General features: G+C 44.9%; 1 protein-coding gene across 8 annotated transcripts in view; it reads left to right on the forward strand.

Moving 5' to 3' along the window:
• The window catches only part of COP1 (COP1 E3 ubiquitin ligase), a 131371-nt gene extending 116130 nt beyond the window's left edge, over nucleotides 1-15241 (forward strand). For all 8 annotated transcript variants that reach the window (XM_075038605.1, XM_075038601.1, XM_075038602.1 and 5 more), the window contains 2 exons: nucleotides 10759-10803; nucleotides 12754-15241. In XM_075038605.1, coding sequence (XP_074894706.1) covers nucleotides 10759-10803; nucleotides 12754-12771 — 63 coding nt within the window. In that variant the 3' untranslated portion in view covers nucleotides 12772-15241. The remainder of the gene's footprint in view (nucleotides 1-10758; nucleotides 10804-12753) is intronic.
• The last annotated feature ends 739 nt before the right edge of the window (nucleotides 15242-15980 follow it).

The raw sequence follows: 15980 nt of genomic DNA on the forward strand, positions 1-15980 counted from the left end.
ACTTCTGACAATCCATCCAGCTTTGCTGAGAGGCAGGCACGTGGATTAAAGGGACTGACAGTAGGCATCATCTGGGTCTGAAACATTTCATCACATGGTAATTGGGAAACCTGAAGTGTTTCCACAACATGTAATTTGCATACAGAGCAGAATTCATGATTTTTGGAAAAAAACAAGGCTGGACTTGCCCCAATATGGGCTCTTGGACTGAATTCTAGATGGCTGCCAGGCACTACCAAAAAAACCCCATCCCTGATACTTTGGACAAATCAATTTGCCTGTCAGCTACAGCCTCAGCCCCAGGAACTAGTGTTCTTCTGTACCAAATGGGGGAAGCAAACAAAACTGCTGGATCTAGAACTGTAGGTTGAGGGCACAGAGGAGCATGTCCTCAGAGCTGCCACAGTTATGTGGGTGCCACCATTGTTTGGGACCACTGTGAGGGTCATCTGGGTGCAGGAAGGAAGGGGGAGATGGCAGGATGGGCTCTGCATGGCCTGAAAGACTGGTTTGACTATGGGTTTGTAGAAGAGTGAGGATATTGGGACACCTGATGTTTTCCAAGATTCCTAACTGTTCAGTGTGTTGTGAGCACTCGGTGTCATTCAGGAATTTCTTGCTCTTCTCCCATACTCTTGGCATGGGAGCCTGGTGTGAAACTCCCCAAGGATTGGATGAGTTGTTGGAGCGCTTGAGAGATGCCAGCCACTGATGTAGGTCTAGGACCTATGACTGCTAGGTAAGAGTCCTGCATCCCATGGGCTTAGATGTGTGCATAGGTGTGAACTGGGGGGGGGGTCATTAAGTGTTCTTGAAAACCCTTGGCTAGGTATCATGTTGGAACTGGTGTGTTCAGCCTCACCTGGCAGGCTGTTACAGTTTAGGGTTGATTTTTAGTGTGCTTGATAGCAGTGGGTTGTGCCCCTAGTGTGTTTGGGAGAGGAACACAGCTGGAGCCGATTTCTCATCAGCAAATAAGTAAATACTGCAGTTCAGAAAAGGAGTGCTTATTAGGAGAGTTAAATCTCAATGGTATTTTTCCCTGCTTTTTCTCTTCAGTGCTTCATTGTGAACATCTGGATTAACCTTGGGCAAATCCACTGAGTGTGTTGCCTCCGTTTCCCCACATGTCAAAGTAGGATAATACTTAGCTACCTCACCAGGGCATTTGTTACACTTAATTAATGTTGTAATGTGTCTTTGGTTCCTCTGATAAAATGTGCTGTGCGCATGCTAAGTTGTTTTTACTGATTGGATTGTTAATTAAATGTGCACATATAAATGATTTATTGGCATTAGAGAACTAAGACTTAATAATTTAAAATATTAACGTCAAGGTGGTTGGGTCAATTTTAAGCCTGTATCATTCAGCTATTTAGAGACTGAAACTAATGGCACTGGGAGAGGAAGGGAAGCAGGAGCTGGACCAGCTAATGGCTTATTTCATGGTATTTCTATGTGGGGATTGATTTAATAACAGGACCCAAACTCCAGTGCCTGCCCCAGGGAAGCCACTGGCAGCATCAACAGTGTGCTGAGCTTCATAGAGCATGGGAGGTTTGTCACCTAGCAGTGATGCCTCTTGGCCCAACTTAGAAACCATTTGTCAGCCTTTGGAGGAGTGTGCTCCAGCTCAGCATGGCAGCTGATGTGCAGTATTAGCTCTTGTGTATCAGGAAGAAGCATGACAGAAAGGATATCTGGGGCATGTGTGCATCTGCAAGGCTGCTGATGTGGACCACCTTCTCCTGTTGCAACCTGGCCCAGCAGCGATTTGTTTCCACAAAATAACATGAAGCCTAATCATAGGGCCTCTGCCTCCTTATGTTCCTCTCTCCTCTGGTTTTGGTTTTTTTTTTTTAATCTTTGCAGATGTTTCTGAGGTGGATGTGGGAATGAGCTGTAGTTGACAGCCCAGGCAGGGACCAGAGGAACAGCTCTGTCATCCTGGTGCGGTAATGAGTTCAGGGACCTAGAAGTACAGAACTAAGAAGAGAAGGCCTGTGGGAGCAGATACAGCCGGTTGATTGCATACTGGGACCAGGGAGGAAGGTTAACCAGCTATTCCCTTTCTGAACCCAAGGAAGATGTGCGCATTGGTGTTGGTGCTAGCATGTTGGAGGTGAAAGGGTTGGAAAGAAAAGGAAACTGTTCTGTGAGCAGGATTTTCAAAGGTGGATTCACAAGGAGAGGGAGAAAGAGATGGGAAAATGTACACAGTGCTGTAGAAGAGGCAGTTGAAACTCAGGAGCAGAGTGCTGAAAGTAGGGTTCTGATGAGAGATGCCATGCAAGGGACAATGATCTCACAAATACAAAAGGCCCGAAGGACATAGGACAGATGGTCTGGGAAAGATGAAAGCGTTTTTGCACAAACTAGGGAATTGCTGATTCAAGTGCGAAGAGGAGTATTTGAAAGAGGGAACTGAGCAGCTGAGGAGTGTTGGATACGGTTGAGTTGGAAGAGAAAGCACTGACTTGGCAAAAAGGAGAAGGAAGAATAGAGAAGGTAAGAGGGATGGGGGAACGCATCATGAGTGTGAAAGAAAGAGGCTTAAGAGAACCAACTAAACATGAAGCAAGGCTTAAACAAATTGGAGTTTGCCCTTCACAGTAGGGCAAGGAGTGTGTTGTAAATTAAAGAGGACCAAGGAGCTGAGACGCACGGGAAAAGATGTCTTTTACCATCTCTCAGGAGTTTCCCACCAGCATCCATTCCTTCCCGGTGCAGCAGCTGGGAGTGGTGGTCCTTGCTGTGCTTCAGGACTGGGCTGTGTAGCACTCGTGGTAGGCTGTGCTTGTAGGGTGGACTGCTTGTCTGTCTAATGTGGGGTAACTTGGACTGAAAAGGCTTTTCATATTCTACTGATTTCTGTTTATGGCTCCTGAATCCCTGATGGTTTGCCAATGGTCTGCACAAAATCAAAATCTAAAACTGCCAGATTTAGGTCACATTTCTGAATAATCTCATGCAGGTTGGTGGCTGTTTCTTTAGCTTGCATGTTTTATTTCTGATGAGGGTTTGGAAGGGATGCATAAGCAACAGTGATAGCGATAGTAATGATAGCACCCTGGGGCTTGGTTTTGCCACATACAGCACTGATGGGCAGGGCAGCATGCTCCTTTGGCTAGGCAGAGATTAAATTCATTATCTCCAGCATGACGTAATGACTGACTGCAACAAACAGTAGAAGAGAAAGGAGGAAAATGTATCGGTAGAGGGAGTGCAGGGCAGTGGAGCTCAATATTCCCACATGCAGAGGACGTGACTTGCCATTTGGGGAAAGGGGGTTAATGACAACATAATTTGGTTTTAACATAGGTCTCCCTACCTTGCCTGATGGGGAGTGCGCAACAGCTGTTAGAGCTGTGTACTTTGCTTTGCAGTAGATGCAGAATAATAAGAGTCTGATGACTTATTCTCATCTTGAATTCTAAATAAATTACGCGCTCATCAAAACCAGTTTTGTTCCAGAACAACTAAATTACAGAGGCGGTCGCCTGTAATATATCAACGGTTCCTGGGGCGGGCTTTGCTGGCTGGCTTTCCTGCCTTTGCAGAGCTTTCTTTGCCCTCTTCCCATCAGTCTCATTGGCCTCCGTTTCCATGCTGAATTCAGAAGACAGTGTAGAAACGAGCAAATTGGTGCCTGTGTGCAGCACCATACTTGTGCATATTTCTATTTTCTTCTAGCCTGGTCTTCAGTTGCCTTGTCGATCTTGTTTTCTTGAGAGCTACATGCTGAAAAGAAGGGTCATGCTAAGAAAAAGTGATTTTTCACTTGGCTGAGAGATAGCTTACTACTTATTTGAGTGTGTCATTGGAGCAAGCCTTGGACTGTTTTCCTCTGGGCACCCATGTACAGTGAATACAGATACCTGGGTATAGATGATAGTAAATAAGCTGCCAGTTATACAGCATCTTCTTGTGCTGAGTTTGGTCTGAATAGGAGTAGAAAAATGCATTAAGTGTAAAATCCAAAAATGAGAAGGCTGTTTCTTCAGGGAGCAGGAGAGAGGGATTTATTCATGTATTGAGTTACGATTAGAAAATACCAGATGTGGAAGTGTCAGAAAACTTGATAAAAGCATCCCTGGTACAGAGGTTAAAGTCTGGGATTGCAGAAGAATGAGGAGGGGGGATTCAAGGAGATGTTGAATTTCTACCTGCGCGCGTTTCCTAGCGAGACATGCTTCATCTCATGCAGAAGCTGCAAACTGTACATGATGTAGGATGATGAAAACCCTAATTTGTTTGAAAGCTTTTTTGCCTTTATAGTGTGTCCGTGAATTCCTACGTGAGAAGAAACTATAGATGTGTGCATATGATTGTAGGCAAGTCTTTCTGTAGAAAGTTGAGCCCAAGGAGTGCTGTCGTCTGCAGGTCTGTGGGTTAATGTGTTAAGAAAATATCTTTATTATGCTGTGCGGGTATAATTGTATAGCATTTATAAACCTAAAAACACAAAAGATTGTGTATTTGCAGCTGGATCTGTGCTTCCTTCTAGACAAGATCTTTGAGTTGTTGCTTTTTGCGGGGGGGGGGGGGGGGGACGGACGGACGGACGACACCAGATAAGCCTAAGGAGGCTTTATCTCTGTGTGTACAAAGGAATTACCTTTAGAATGAGATAAAAATACAGTTTCTAAGGATTAAAAGACACGGTTTAGGCATGTGTATTCTGTTCCAGTTTTAAAACCTAAAGACATGGGTGTTGCTGCTTCTGAAATGTCTTGGTACAACATCTTCTGTATGTTAGACCTCGTTCTTTAAAGAATAGCTTGGTTTAAAGACGTAATTAATTTCTGCTTGGGCCTGATGTTCACAGTATAGATAATAAACAATCCCTTAAAATTGTTCAGAAGGGATTAATATTAGGTGAGTGTGATGGCATATAAAGTAAATTCTGGCACACAGGGAGATAGAGGATTGTGCACCACTTTAACCATCCCACCATGCACCCCTTCATTGGTAATGATTGTATCGCAACAATGGAAAAAAGAAAATAAAATTCTGCGTGCAGCACATTGTCCTGCTGGGAAGAGATCTAATCTAGCAGTTTAGCTTTTAAAAACCTTTTGATTTTTGTACATTGGAGGTGCATTGTGTTTCCTAGGTTAGACTTTGTAATTTTCTTTCAAAAACAAAAGCTGACTTGAGTTGTACAATAAGAAAATAACCAGGTCTCAGGGGAATTAGAGTGAAAAGCCATTAGAATCTGCTAATTACAAGATGAAGAGCACTGGTGGTCTGTTGGGGAACCGCTTTCACAAAAGACTTTGCATGTGACGTAGATGGGAAAAGTTTCTGTGAAATATGTCTTGCAGATGGTCTGCTGCTCAGTCCTAAAAGCTAGCACCTGAGTAATAGTTGCTATCTTCAGTAAGGACTGAGTAGCATTATGTAAAGGGCTTTATGTACAAACAGCACTAGATTTAGTTCAACTATAAACTTTTATTCTGCCTATAAATAACATAAGACAATGGCCACTTGAGTGCAAGCTTTCTCACCCAGTATATTTTCCCATTGAATCAACAACTTTGCTTAATTAGGCTCCAGTTCCTTTGAGTAAGTGCTCAGCGTTCTCTGGCAGCAAGTCCGTCTGCTTGAAAGAGCATTGCTGACGAACCAGCCATTCGTTAGCAAAAACGTCTGCTGGGGTGGGAAGGTGAGAAGTTGTTAATTTAAAATAAGATCTTTAGGAACCCTAACTGTGAATCCGTAGAGCAAACCTAGCTGAAAATCCAGCAAATTCACGCTTACCTCAGTGATGACTGCGCTGGAAGTTTTGAGGCAAATATGCTTTATTAGTGCAGAAAAGGGGGGATAACAAAGAGGTACAAACTTCATGGGCTGTAATTATTTATAATATGGTGAAAGTCCCAAATAAGATTTCCAGTCCAACACGTGAACATGTGCACATATAACTTGGAAACACATCTTGCTTTGCCATTGACATCTTTATAATCCTACAGAACAATTTCTTCAGCTTGTTGTGTTATTGCTGGTATCTGTAGAAGGTAGTGAGGAGTGCAAAAGTAGGAATAAATCCATGTTATATCAGTTCTCCTTTAGCCAAACTTTCTTCCTTCCTCAGCATGGGCCTTGCAGGAAACACAGTCAGATAAGTTTGTTTAAAGGTTAGTTTTGTCGGGCTAACGGCACAGAGGAGTGCTGCTGCTGCTTTTATGTGTTGGCTTACATGGTCAAAGCTGTGGTTGTTAGCTACCCACTGCAGTTCCCAACCTTCAGACGCCCTGACTGTTCCTAGTAAGACTAGCCTTAGCAAAACTACTGCATTTACAAACTATAAAAGTGTAGGGTTTGTTCACATGTAAATGTTCTGACTCGCAGTTTCATTCCCAACAAGAGGTTCCAAGATCTTTCAAAGTCAGCATCCAGGCTCCTCTTGTGTAGACCATGCTCCAGCTTTTCCTTCAGTGTGAACTTCTGAATTTCACTTTAAGGATTGATGTATGTGGGGTAACAGAGGAGGAATGGTCTCACAAAGGATTATATTAAAGGAAAAAAAAAGATGCAAGTGATTTGTGCTCATCATGCCTATTTTGAGCCCCTTTGGGACAGGTTCTCCATTTTGTGTCAGGAAAGGAAGACAGTAAAATACTCAGCTGTGATTTTGCATAAGCCTGCTGGTGAGAGCGGTGCTTAACTCCTGGAGCACTGCGGCTGCAAGTGGTTGTCCACGGTGGCTCTTTATTAGTAAAGAGGGATGGCTAGAGATGAGCCTTGCTGTTACTGGGAAGATGGGTTTACAGCTTAGCTAGAGGGTCTGTCTGGAGATTTCCCTTTCTATGTAGAGTTGAGTCTGCTTGGATATCAGTGTGTGTCCCTCCAAGGAGATGCGTGTGTGGTTTTAACAGCTGTCCATCTGGGGTGACGTTCATTTAGTTTCCCCTGCCACTGCCACCACCTCCCCCAATGTTCTCTTGCACAAAGATGTAAAGAAAGAGTAAAAAGCTACAATCTCAGCTGCCTTGTACGCCCTGTTGCCCTGAAGCAGCTCCGACAACTTTTCAGTTGTTCAGCTGAGTTTCCTCAAGCTTCGCAAAACATCCAGAGCGTTTCTGATTCTCTTAATGCCAACTGCTCTTGCATGAATACCAGCAGGCAGCCAGACTCTCCTTCTCCCTTCGTTCCCTGTACAAATTGCTTCCCCAGGGCCATCCAAATACAGGGCTCATCTAGGAGGGAAGGAAATCAGTGTGCTTCAAAGCCCAGCTGTCACCGGGTGAATAATTCCTTCGAATGATGAATGTAGCAGGTATCTCATCTACTCAGGAAGGTCCTAAATTTGATTTTGTTTTCTTTGCCATCAAGAACGTGCTGCAGAAATTTCTTCTTTTGGCACAATCAGTGAAAGTCCCTTTGAATCCCAAGGGCAAATGCTCCTAAGTTCCTGTGGGTGAACCAGTTGTGTTCATCCAGTGCCACATCCAGGAGAACGGGGATGTGTCAGGCTCAGGACAGAGGTGTTTCTGTCTGGTCTGTCTCTGCACTCAGGTCTGATTTACAACTTCATTTGGCATAATGCCTACCTCTGTATGGATATGTGTCCAGTCTGTAGGCAATAACAAAGATTTGTGGTGGAGTCAAGTCCTTCCCAATGTCAAGGAACTGTCCTTCAGACTTCCCATAATACTGTCTCTGCAGTCGAGGAAAAAGTTGGCAGGTGTGGAAGGCTGTTCATAAGTCTTAGCACAGGACTTCAGCCCTGGAGCATCTTAGAGCAGTTCTGGACCTGCACCCTATATTAATCTTAATATGAGTCCTGAGATGCACCTAAATTTGTCAATTAATCTTTCTAAATTCATATGTAATGCCAAGAGACAAGAAGATGCGTACTTTTGACATCCCCAGAGCCTTGCTCTTTTCTGTTGACTTAACAGGACCAAAACTCTTAAGCTGTCTCCCGTCAATTTTATGGCTGTCCCTGGCTTGTTGAGATGCCACGTTATGTCATCACAGGGGACCCAAGTGCACCACAGCATGTCTCCACCAATTGCTCCTTATCTGCCGTGATGTGCAGAGGAGAGGTTGCCACATTTCATCAGGTTACGCAGTCGGTGGCTTTCCGCTGGGGTGCAGTAATACTTGAGATTAGCAGCCACATGGAACAAAATGCTGTTGCTTGCCAGGCAGTAAACACTCATCCCCTTGATTTTTGTTCTGTTCGTTCTTTTTTTTTCTTCAACCTTGTTTTAGCAAAGGCAACTGGCACCTTCTGTCTCTGCTGTTAAGAAAGGCTACAGGTGATAACCACCCATAGGAAGGGGTGCCTGCATAGAAGAGTCGTTTTAATAACCAATTTCTTCAGAACAGGACTACTCAGTTGGGGTGGATCTCCAACACATGCCCTGCTTCTGCTTTGGGAGTTTCTGGATCCTGCAGACAACAAATGTGGGAGGGATGAGGAAGGTCAGCCTTTCAGCCTTCTTGGCCTGGATAGAAACACCAAGTGATTATGGTAAAGTAGAACAAGCAACCACAATGGATGGAGATACCCTGTTCTTCATGCCTGAGATACATAGATACTTGTAGTGGTGCGGTAGGGGAAATAGATATTCTGCCAGTTAAGTGGTCGTAGTGGTTATCTTTTGAGGATGTGGTGACTCCATTCGTACATGTCCTGGCAAAAGGATTAGTTCAACATGCACACGGCTGTTGCGAGTGACAAACCTGCAGATCTAAGCAACTTCGTGACTTGCTTAGGTGTTTAACGTGTTGAATATATCGGCTGTTTTACAGGCAACATGAAAGGAAGAGAATTGTTTCTTTAGAGGATTAAAAACAAGTTATTTAGCTGTGTTCCTGGGGAAGCAGTGCTAGAGTGCCTTAACAAGCAAGTCACTGTTTGTTCGATGACAGATTTGGTGCTAATTTTGCTGCTGTCTGCTCCCGTTTGCGTCTCGTGGTTGTGGATGAAAGCAGCAGAGTGGTGATTAGCTCAGACCCTGCTGAAGAAAAAAAACCAGTGGCTTCTGAAGAACAAGGGAGTGAGAGTATATTACCCTCTGGCGTTTTTATTTTATTTAGCAGGTAAAACTGTTCATTGAACCAGAGTTCATTTACAGTGGTACCCCAGTAGACTGCAGCAGCAGGATGAATTACCAATCACTCACAGAGCAAACAGGAATCATTCAAACCCTGGATAATCTGTACTCGGGAGTTCAAGTCTCTTGTGCTGCACACTAGATAGCTGCCAGTGCCTCTCCCTTGCCTTCAAAATCCAATCGGGTATCCTGGTCCCTGTTTTAGTCCCCAGATCACATTTTTATCTGCATTCCCCCCGGTGGGTTTTGATTTTAATGCTGTTAACCAGAAGCTGGGCAGTTCACAGGATTAGATTCTTTCAGCCACCAAATTAATGGAAACTGGAGTATATGCTTCCTTCGAGGGTATACTTTCTTTTCAGGAGCTTTGACTTGGAGGATCATTGGTGAGATAATATCAGGAGTCTTAACTAATCCCCTAATGATTGTACCAGGGGTGAACAAATCTATCTATAACAATTAGCCCCGTGGTCCACCACAAAGCTACTCTTACCTCATAAGTGGGGTTTTGCGTTGAAAAGTATTTTTCTCCCTTTGCTTCAAAGCTGGTGGCTGTGCAAAATCCCGAACCTCGTGGCAAGGCAGCGTGCAACGCTGTTGGAGCTGGGTCGAGCTGCCTTTCTGCTCCCTTTGGAGCGGGGTGTATTCTAGTCACTGAGTTTATTAAAAATGCATGTGTTAAGCGATGGGATAATTACAGCAAGTTTGTCTGGGGATGGATAGCAGCAGTGGGAGAAATTGAAAAATGTGTCTGAGAAGATATCAGCCGTTTTTAGAGACAATGGTTTGCGGCGGACGGTTTGGCATTATATGCTACAACTGCTGGTGCAAGAATGGATGCAGGGCACTGGTCTGGGAGCAGCGGTTCAACCTTGGCATCTCCACGGCTGTTGCCAGTGCCCCAGCGCTTATGTGCTTTAGGTTTATCGGCACCATATTGTTTCTCTGGATTTCCCTATTTGTACAACTCTGGTTTGGGAGTGTGTGTCTGCACTTGCTGGTTGCATCAGGAATGCGATCTCAAGAGCAGGGGCTGTCTCCCCCAGTTTTTGCCTGGGGGTTGCCTGACTGATGCAGCAGACCATTAATTTGCAGACAACCAGGATATCTCCAAAGGCAACTCCATCAACTAGCAGGAGGTAAATAGATGCTGCCTTTCTGAATAAAGTAGGGGTAGAGCCCTCTCTGTTTATCTTCCCTTCCAAACTGCTATTGCTCTCTAATCTCTTCTCTTCTTTGTTTTACTTGCCTGAAACCTCTTGGCTCTGGGAGAGGTTGCACGGCCTCAGAACCGGAGAGGTTTTGTCATGATGATTAGTCGGTTTAGTTAGGGCACTGGAGACCTTTGCCCATACACTGCCAAAAGATGAAAATTATTATTATTATTTGCCCACTTCACAGGGAGACTGTGAGGATTAATTCATGTTTGTAAATTGCTTTGGAGATTTAAAGCTCTGTACAAGCACTACGGATTATTGCTTTAATTCTTTAAGGTAATATAACTTTTATAAAGACTTTCAGCCTCAAAAGCATCTTGGAAATGGGAAGAGTTAAGTCTCTTTGAAATTAGATATACTTCTAATGTTTAAGATAAAAACAACTGCTGCTTCTCTGCTGCTTCTTCCAAAAAAGAAATAAAAAAAAAAGGCAATGGCAGATTGTGATAGTGCCTCTTCTTTTTTTCCAGGAGTCCAATGTGCTGATTGCTGCTAACAGTCAGGGTACAATTAAGGTAAGTTATTTCATGCATCTCCTCTTTAAACACTTGAATCTGTGGTTAGTAAAAAGCAAGGTCAGAGAAACCGTACAACCAGGACAAACCATTAGAGGAGGTCATCCCAACTGTAGAAGTTTGTAATTTAAATTATATATTTGCCTCTGGCATGTGGTGGAGCAAGCAGACGGCACACCAGCAATGAAACCCAGTTAAAGCAAGGTGTAGAAAAGCTGCTGGCAGCCATCCAGCACCCACTGTGCCTCCGCTGCTCCTTGGGGACCTGGTAGCATGGAGAGTCGGGCAGAAGCATCTCCCCAGGCTCGTGCTGGTTCTTCTGGCAGCGGAGGCTGTGCAGTAACTCGCCGGCGTTAACCAGAGCCCATCCTCTGGCTGCTGCCACCGATGCAAGGTGCAGCAGAGCTGAAAACAGAGCTCCTGATGTGCAGCCAGCTGGAGCAGTGTTTGAAATGAGCAGGGATGTTCCCTCGCTTTGCTTACTCCAGGTGCCCAGACTGGCTGTAACAGACAGCAGCTGCCAGTGCAGGGTTTTGTGAAAGCAACAGCCTTCCCCGTGCACTGAAACACCAGCGTTTTGCCAGGTTTTCAGCACTTGAATTGAAAGTCTTCCAGAGTGTCTGTTCAGTGTATTTCTACGCATGAAACGTCAAGCAATATGGAAAAGACTTTGTCCTTCTATACACGTCTGTCAGACAGCCAAGCAAAACCAGTACCTAAACCCAGGCTGGTGCTGATTCTCTGGAGAAGCCCAGGTCTGATGCCATCCCAAATTGTACACAGCAGCATTGACCACCACCATGCTTTTGAGGGTTGGTGGTTAATGCCATAGGCTTGTAGCCCAGAGCCCTGGCAGCTTTCTGTAGCTGCTGATAAAGGGGTTTACTTGCTGTTTACAAAGTTACACCCTGGATTGTCACTCTCATGAAGCTTAGGTCCTCTTCCTGATTTTCCCCTTGCATCCCTGTGACAATAGCAGCTCTCTGGAGCCAGCCCAGAGTTGCTGGTCTGAAAGGTCCTGGAAAATTGCAAAAAAAGCAGAAATGGGGAGAGACCCAAGTGGTCTGTGTTTGACTGCATGTCAAGATTATTTTTTTTTTTTTCCTCCTTTTTGGCTACGAATGGCCTGGTTACTCTTGCTGTTGCAGCGTGTGACGCTGTAGCCTCTCATAGGTGATTTATTTAACAGGCTTTGGCATTGGTTGCTCGCTACTTCGGTCACTTCCTTCTTAGTAAAATGGACAAAATGCACAGATCCTTTTGATACCTTGAAGTGAATCCAGCAGCAACAGGAGAGTGATTAGAGAGAGGAGGTTTTGCTCATGCACTTTGCTTGTTAATGAGAGAAGGCAGACAGAGAAATGTGCAAACAGCCAGGGATGTCAGAAGTCTGGTATTTGCATTTGCCTTTGGCACCTTTGAAGGTGGGATGGTCCGGGAAGGGACTGGGTTTGCACAAACCCACTCCAGCCTGAGGGCAGATGCCATGCCAGACAGTACCCATGGGCTAAAGCTCTAGACCTTTCCCTAGTAAATCCAAACCACGTTAATACAGGCTGTGACAGCCCTCGTAGTCACTTTTCTGCCATCTCTAGACCATGCCTTCAGAGGCTGCTGCACCATCTTAGCTATGGACAAGGGAAGTGTGAGTATAGAGGGCTGAGAGGACAAAATCTCTGATCTCCATTACAAGATTTCTAAGAGCTGGTTGATTGGGATGAGTGGAAATGAGGCAACAGTAGATGGGTTTGCTTCATGCCATAATTTATTCAAGTGCAAGCAGACATCAAAATCTTATCCCATTTGTGTGATATTATTGCATGCTGGTGAATAAAGGTAAGGGGTGGAGACGGAGGGGTCAGTCCTGTCCTAGTGATCTGTATGCTGATGTAGGAGATAATGAATGTCATAAATTCCTAGTCTAAATGTCTCGTCTTCCCTACTGATCAGGTACTGGAGCTGGTATGAAGGGTTTTCTCTCAAGGCATGAGGTACTTGGTCCTGCTGATATGCTACAGTATTCATCTGGGATCTTCAGCAGGACAAGAAACCGAAACCACCTTGATGTTCCTCCCCAAAACCATTATGTTTGGGTTTTTTCCATTTATGGACTTTCTAGGACCTTTTGAGACACTGGAAACACCAGTGAACTGTCTGCCATCAACATTAACTCCACAGACTTTGCTGCTGCTGGTGGTGGTGGTATGGTTGTCTAATTTTTACGATAGGAAAACAAATTCTTTTAAATAAAAAACAAAAAGGAATAATAAAATTTATTGAGCCACAAGCTGAAGCTGGAAGATTCTCTCTTGTTGCATATGGGAACAGATTTACTTGGGAAGGGAGCTTACAGGACCACACCGGGCTGTCCTCTGTTGCACATCTCCAGTTACTTTCATCTGGACTGTTCTTCATCCCCACTGGAAAAAAAAAGATCTAAGCCTTACCTGGACATGCAAGCAATTCACTTTGAGATCCCATAACGGTATAGTTTGGTTGTTCCTTTGATTTATTAATATTTTTTTTAGATGCATTACATGTTGAGAAATGTTACCCACGTTGACACCTCTGGAGACTGAAGTCCTCTGGTCATCAAGAAGAGAATGACAGCTTCCCCTTCCTCCTCTGCTTATGCCCCTGCCTCAACCCAAAGGGGCAGCTCCAAAGGAGAGGATTAAGTTGTCCTCTTGTCGACGTGAGCCTGGGCCTCTCTGCTGCCTGCTACCAGCAACGTGCTGAGATGAGGTGACCTGCAGTTGCCTGGGACCTGGACTGACCTCACCAAGACACTGTGGGATAACTATCTCCCTCTCAGTGACCTGGCTGTGTTTTCTCAGCTAGAGGAGGAAGCTTTTAGATCCAGTTACCAAAGCCCTGCACCACTTAATCGCCCGTGTGGTCTGGTTGTGTTTGCCCTTCTCTGCACACCATGGAAGCCAAGCATTTTGAATGTTGTAATAAGGGAGTGGATGGAGTTGGTTTGTAATGTGTTTCAGAGCCATGATATAAGTAGCCTTATTTTTAATGGTCATGCATACACTTAATTGTACATATGGAGGGGGAATAAACCATGATGCTAAGAGTTGTTGTTCCTTTGTTGGCAGGATAGCGGGGAGGGTAAGAAGGTGCAGACAGTCTTCATGAGTAGCAGTCATGCTGAGCTGTCAGGATTGCTGCCAGAACTCATTAAGCTTGAAAGTGGAATTGGTAGGCGTAGCATCTTTTCCTAGCTGTGGGTGGCAAAGGTGCAATGTATACAGTGATACCTGTGGGAAGTGTTTCGGTTTGCAAGCAGAATCTCTCTGCATTCATTCATTGCAGTACTCATCTTCCTTGCGTCTCTGAGGTTGGGATTGCCACAGGGACTTCACTGTCTTTGTCAGCAAGGCAAGGCCCTGCTGCAGTCTGGGGCCACCCATCAAGGAGCTGTAACTGATGGCATGTGAAAGGTGTCTTATGTCCTCCAGGTGTTAAAAGCCTGATTCTGATCTTCCCAGGAGGATTGTGTGGTCTTCTCACATCCTTTGGTCACAGAGCAGAAAAGAAAAGCAAGGGTGCTCTTGGGGATACAAACAGAGAAGCAGGGATGAAGCCTTACAGCAGAATTGGGGACAGATCCTGTCCTGATTCAGTGTTGGTGCCCATTTCTAGAGGGGCCATAGGGAACATATATGCTCCTTCAAAGCTAGAAGGATGTAGGACACGCCAAAATTGCTGTTGACTTCTCGAGAGTCTTGTCCAGTGGGGAGAAATGTGATGCTCAGCTCCAAGAGAGGTGTGGATGGCCCTCAGATGCTGCACGCTGCTTTTCTCCCATGGTTTCTGATATGCCGGTGGGGTGAGAAGTGAGGAGAGAAGGGAGAGAGAAGAGGGGTGCTAGCTTGTGTCCTGCTCCAAGGTGCTACCTGCGGGTCTCTGTCGTATGAGTCACCTGAGTCACTGTGGCAGAAGGAAACAAAATTAGTTCCTTCGGCCTGATGGCAGCTCTCTGATGCATCCCACTGAGCACTAGCTTGATTTCCATTTTGCTCCATTTTTAAAAAGGAGAGTTTGGTGCTAGGTTGACTGTGCTGGGCTGTGCGGAGCGTCCTTCCCAGCCAGCCACCTCTGAAGGCAGGGCCGGTGTGAGAAGCAATGGCCGTAGCTCATGCTGCTTCCCCTGGTTTCAGGCGTGGGTTTCCCTCAGCCTCTGGCTTGTTTATTGATGCCTACTAATTAATTTTGGAAGCTGCCGCTGCTGCCATGGCTGCAGTTGTACCCCAGCTCTGTGCTGCGCAGCCGCTGCTTGGCAGGTGACCTCATTCCTTCTCTCCCCCCACTTGAAGGTCCTCTGTGTTTTAAATTGAAATCACTCTGACAAAGCTGAGATCTTAGAAAAAAAGTGCTATTTTGAATGCTGTAAGGTTACTCCTTGAATTAAACAGGGAAAACAGTTTAACATCGGCCGCCTTTGTTTTTTTGGTTTTCATTCTGTTTTAATCAAGGTAAAATGCAAATTTGGTGTCTGGCCCTAATTAGAAACACAGCAGCTCATAAACACAAGTTGTCTTTGTCTCTTTGTCACAAGTGGTACACTCCTTATTTTAATCCCCTTAATTTTCTTTCCTTCAGGTAACTCTCTGCAGTTGACATATTAAGTCGCATATAATTACTTACTGTAATCTTTTTTTTTTAACAGCAATTGGTCAATTTTTTTTTTTTTTTTAATTAGTTGCCTCCTCAACAAATGGTCCCTATCAGGTTTTCAGCCTTTTTAGAGTCGGGAAGTGATTGAGTTTGGGAGGGACCTCCAGAGGTCTCTGGTCCAACCCCCTGCCCAGAGCAGGACTTGCCTCAAAGTTGGATGGGGTTGCTCCAGGGCTTAGAGCTGTTCACGACTCAACCGAGCAAGGATGTCCCTCTGGGGAACCTGTCCCAGCGCTTAACCGCTCTCCTTGCAAAAATTAATTGCAGATCGTGGGCACTTAGAGTCTTTATTCTCATTTTCTTCTTTTGGAAGAACAGGGTTACAAAGGCCTTGGCTGGAAGCTGTCCCAGAAAGATTTTGCCTCCAGCGCTCATGTCCCTGCAAGAGGTGTTGGGTGAGTCAGATTTTTCTTTGAGAAAGGGAATTTAAAACCCTGCCTAGCCAGCCAGCCTCTTTAATTAATTTTAAAGCATTTAATAGAAGAGTAGGA

Source organism: Buteo buteo, chromosome 10, assembly GCF_964188355.1.
Source record: "Buteo buteo chromosome 10, bButBut1.hap1.1, whole genome shotgun sequence".
Taxonomy (NCBI): Eukaryota; Metazoa; Chordata; class Aves; order Accipitriformes; family Accipitridae; genus Buteo; species Buteo buteo.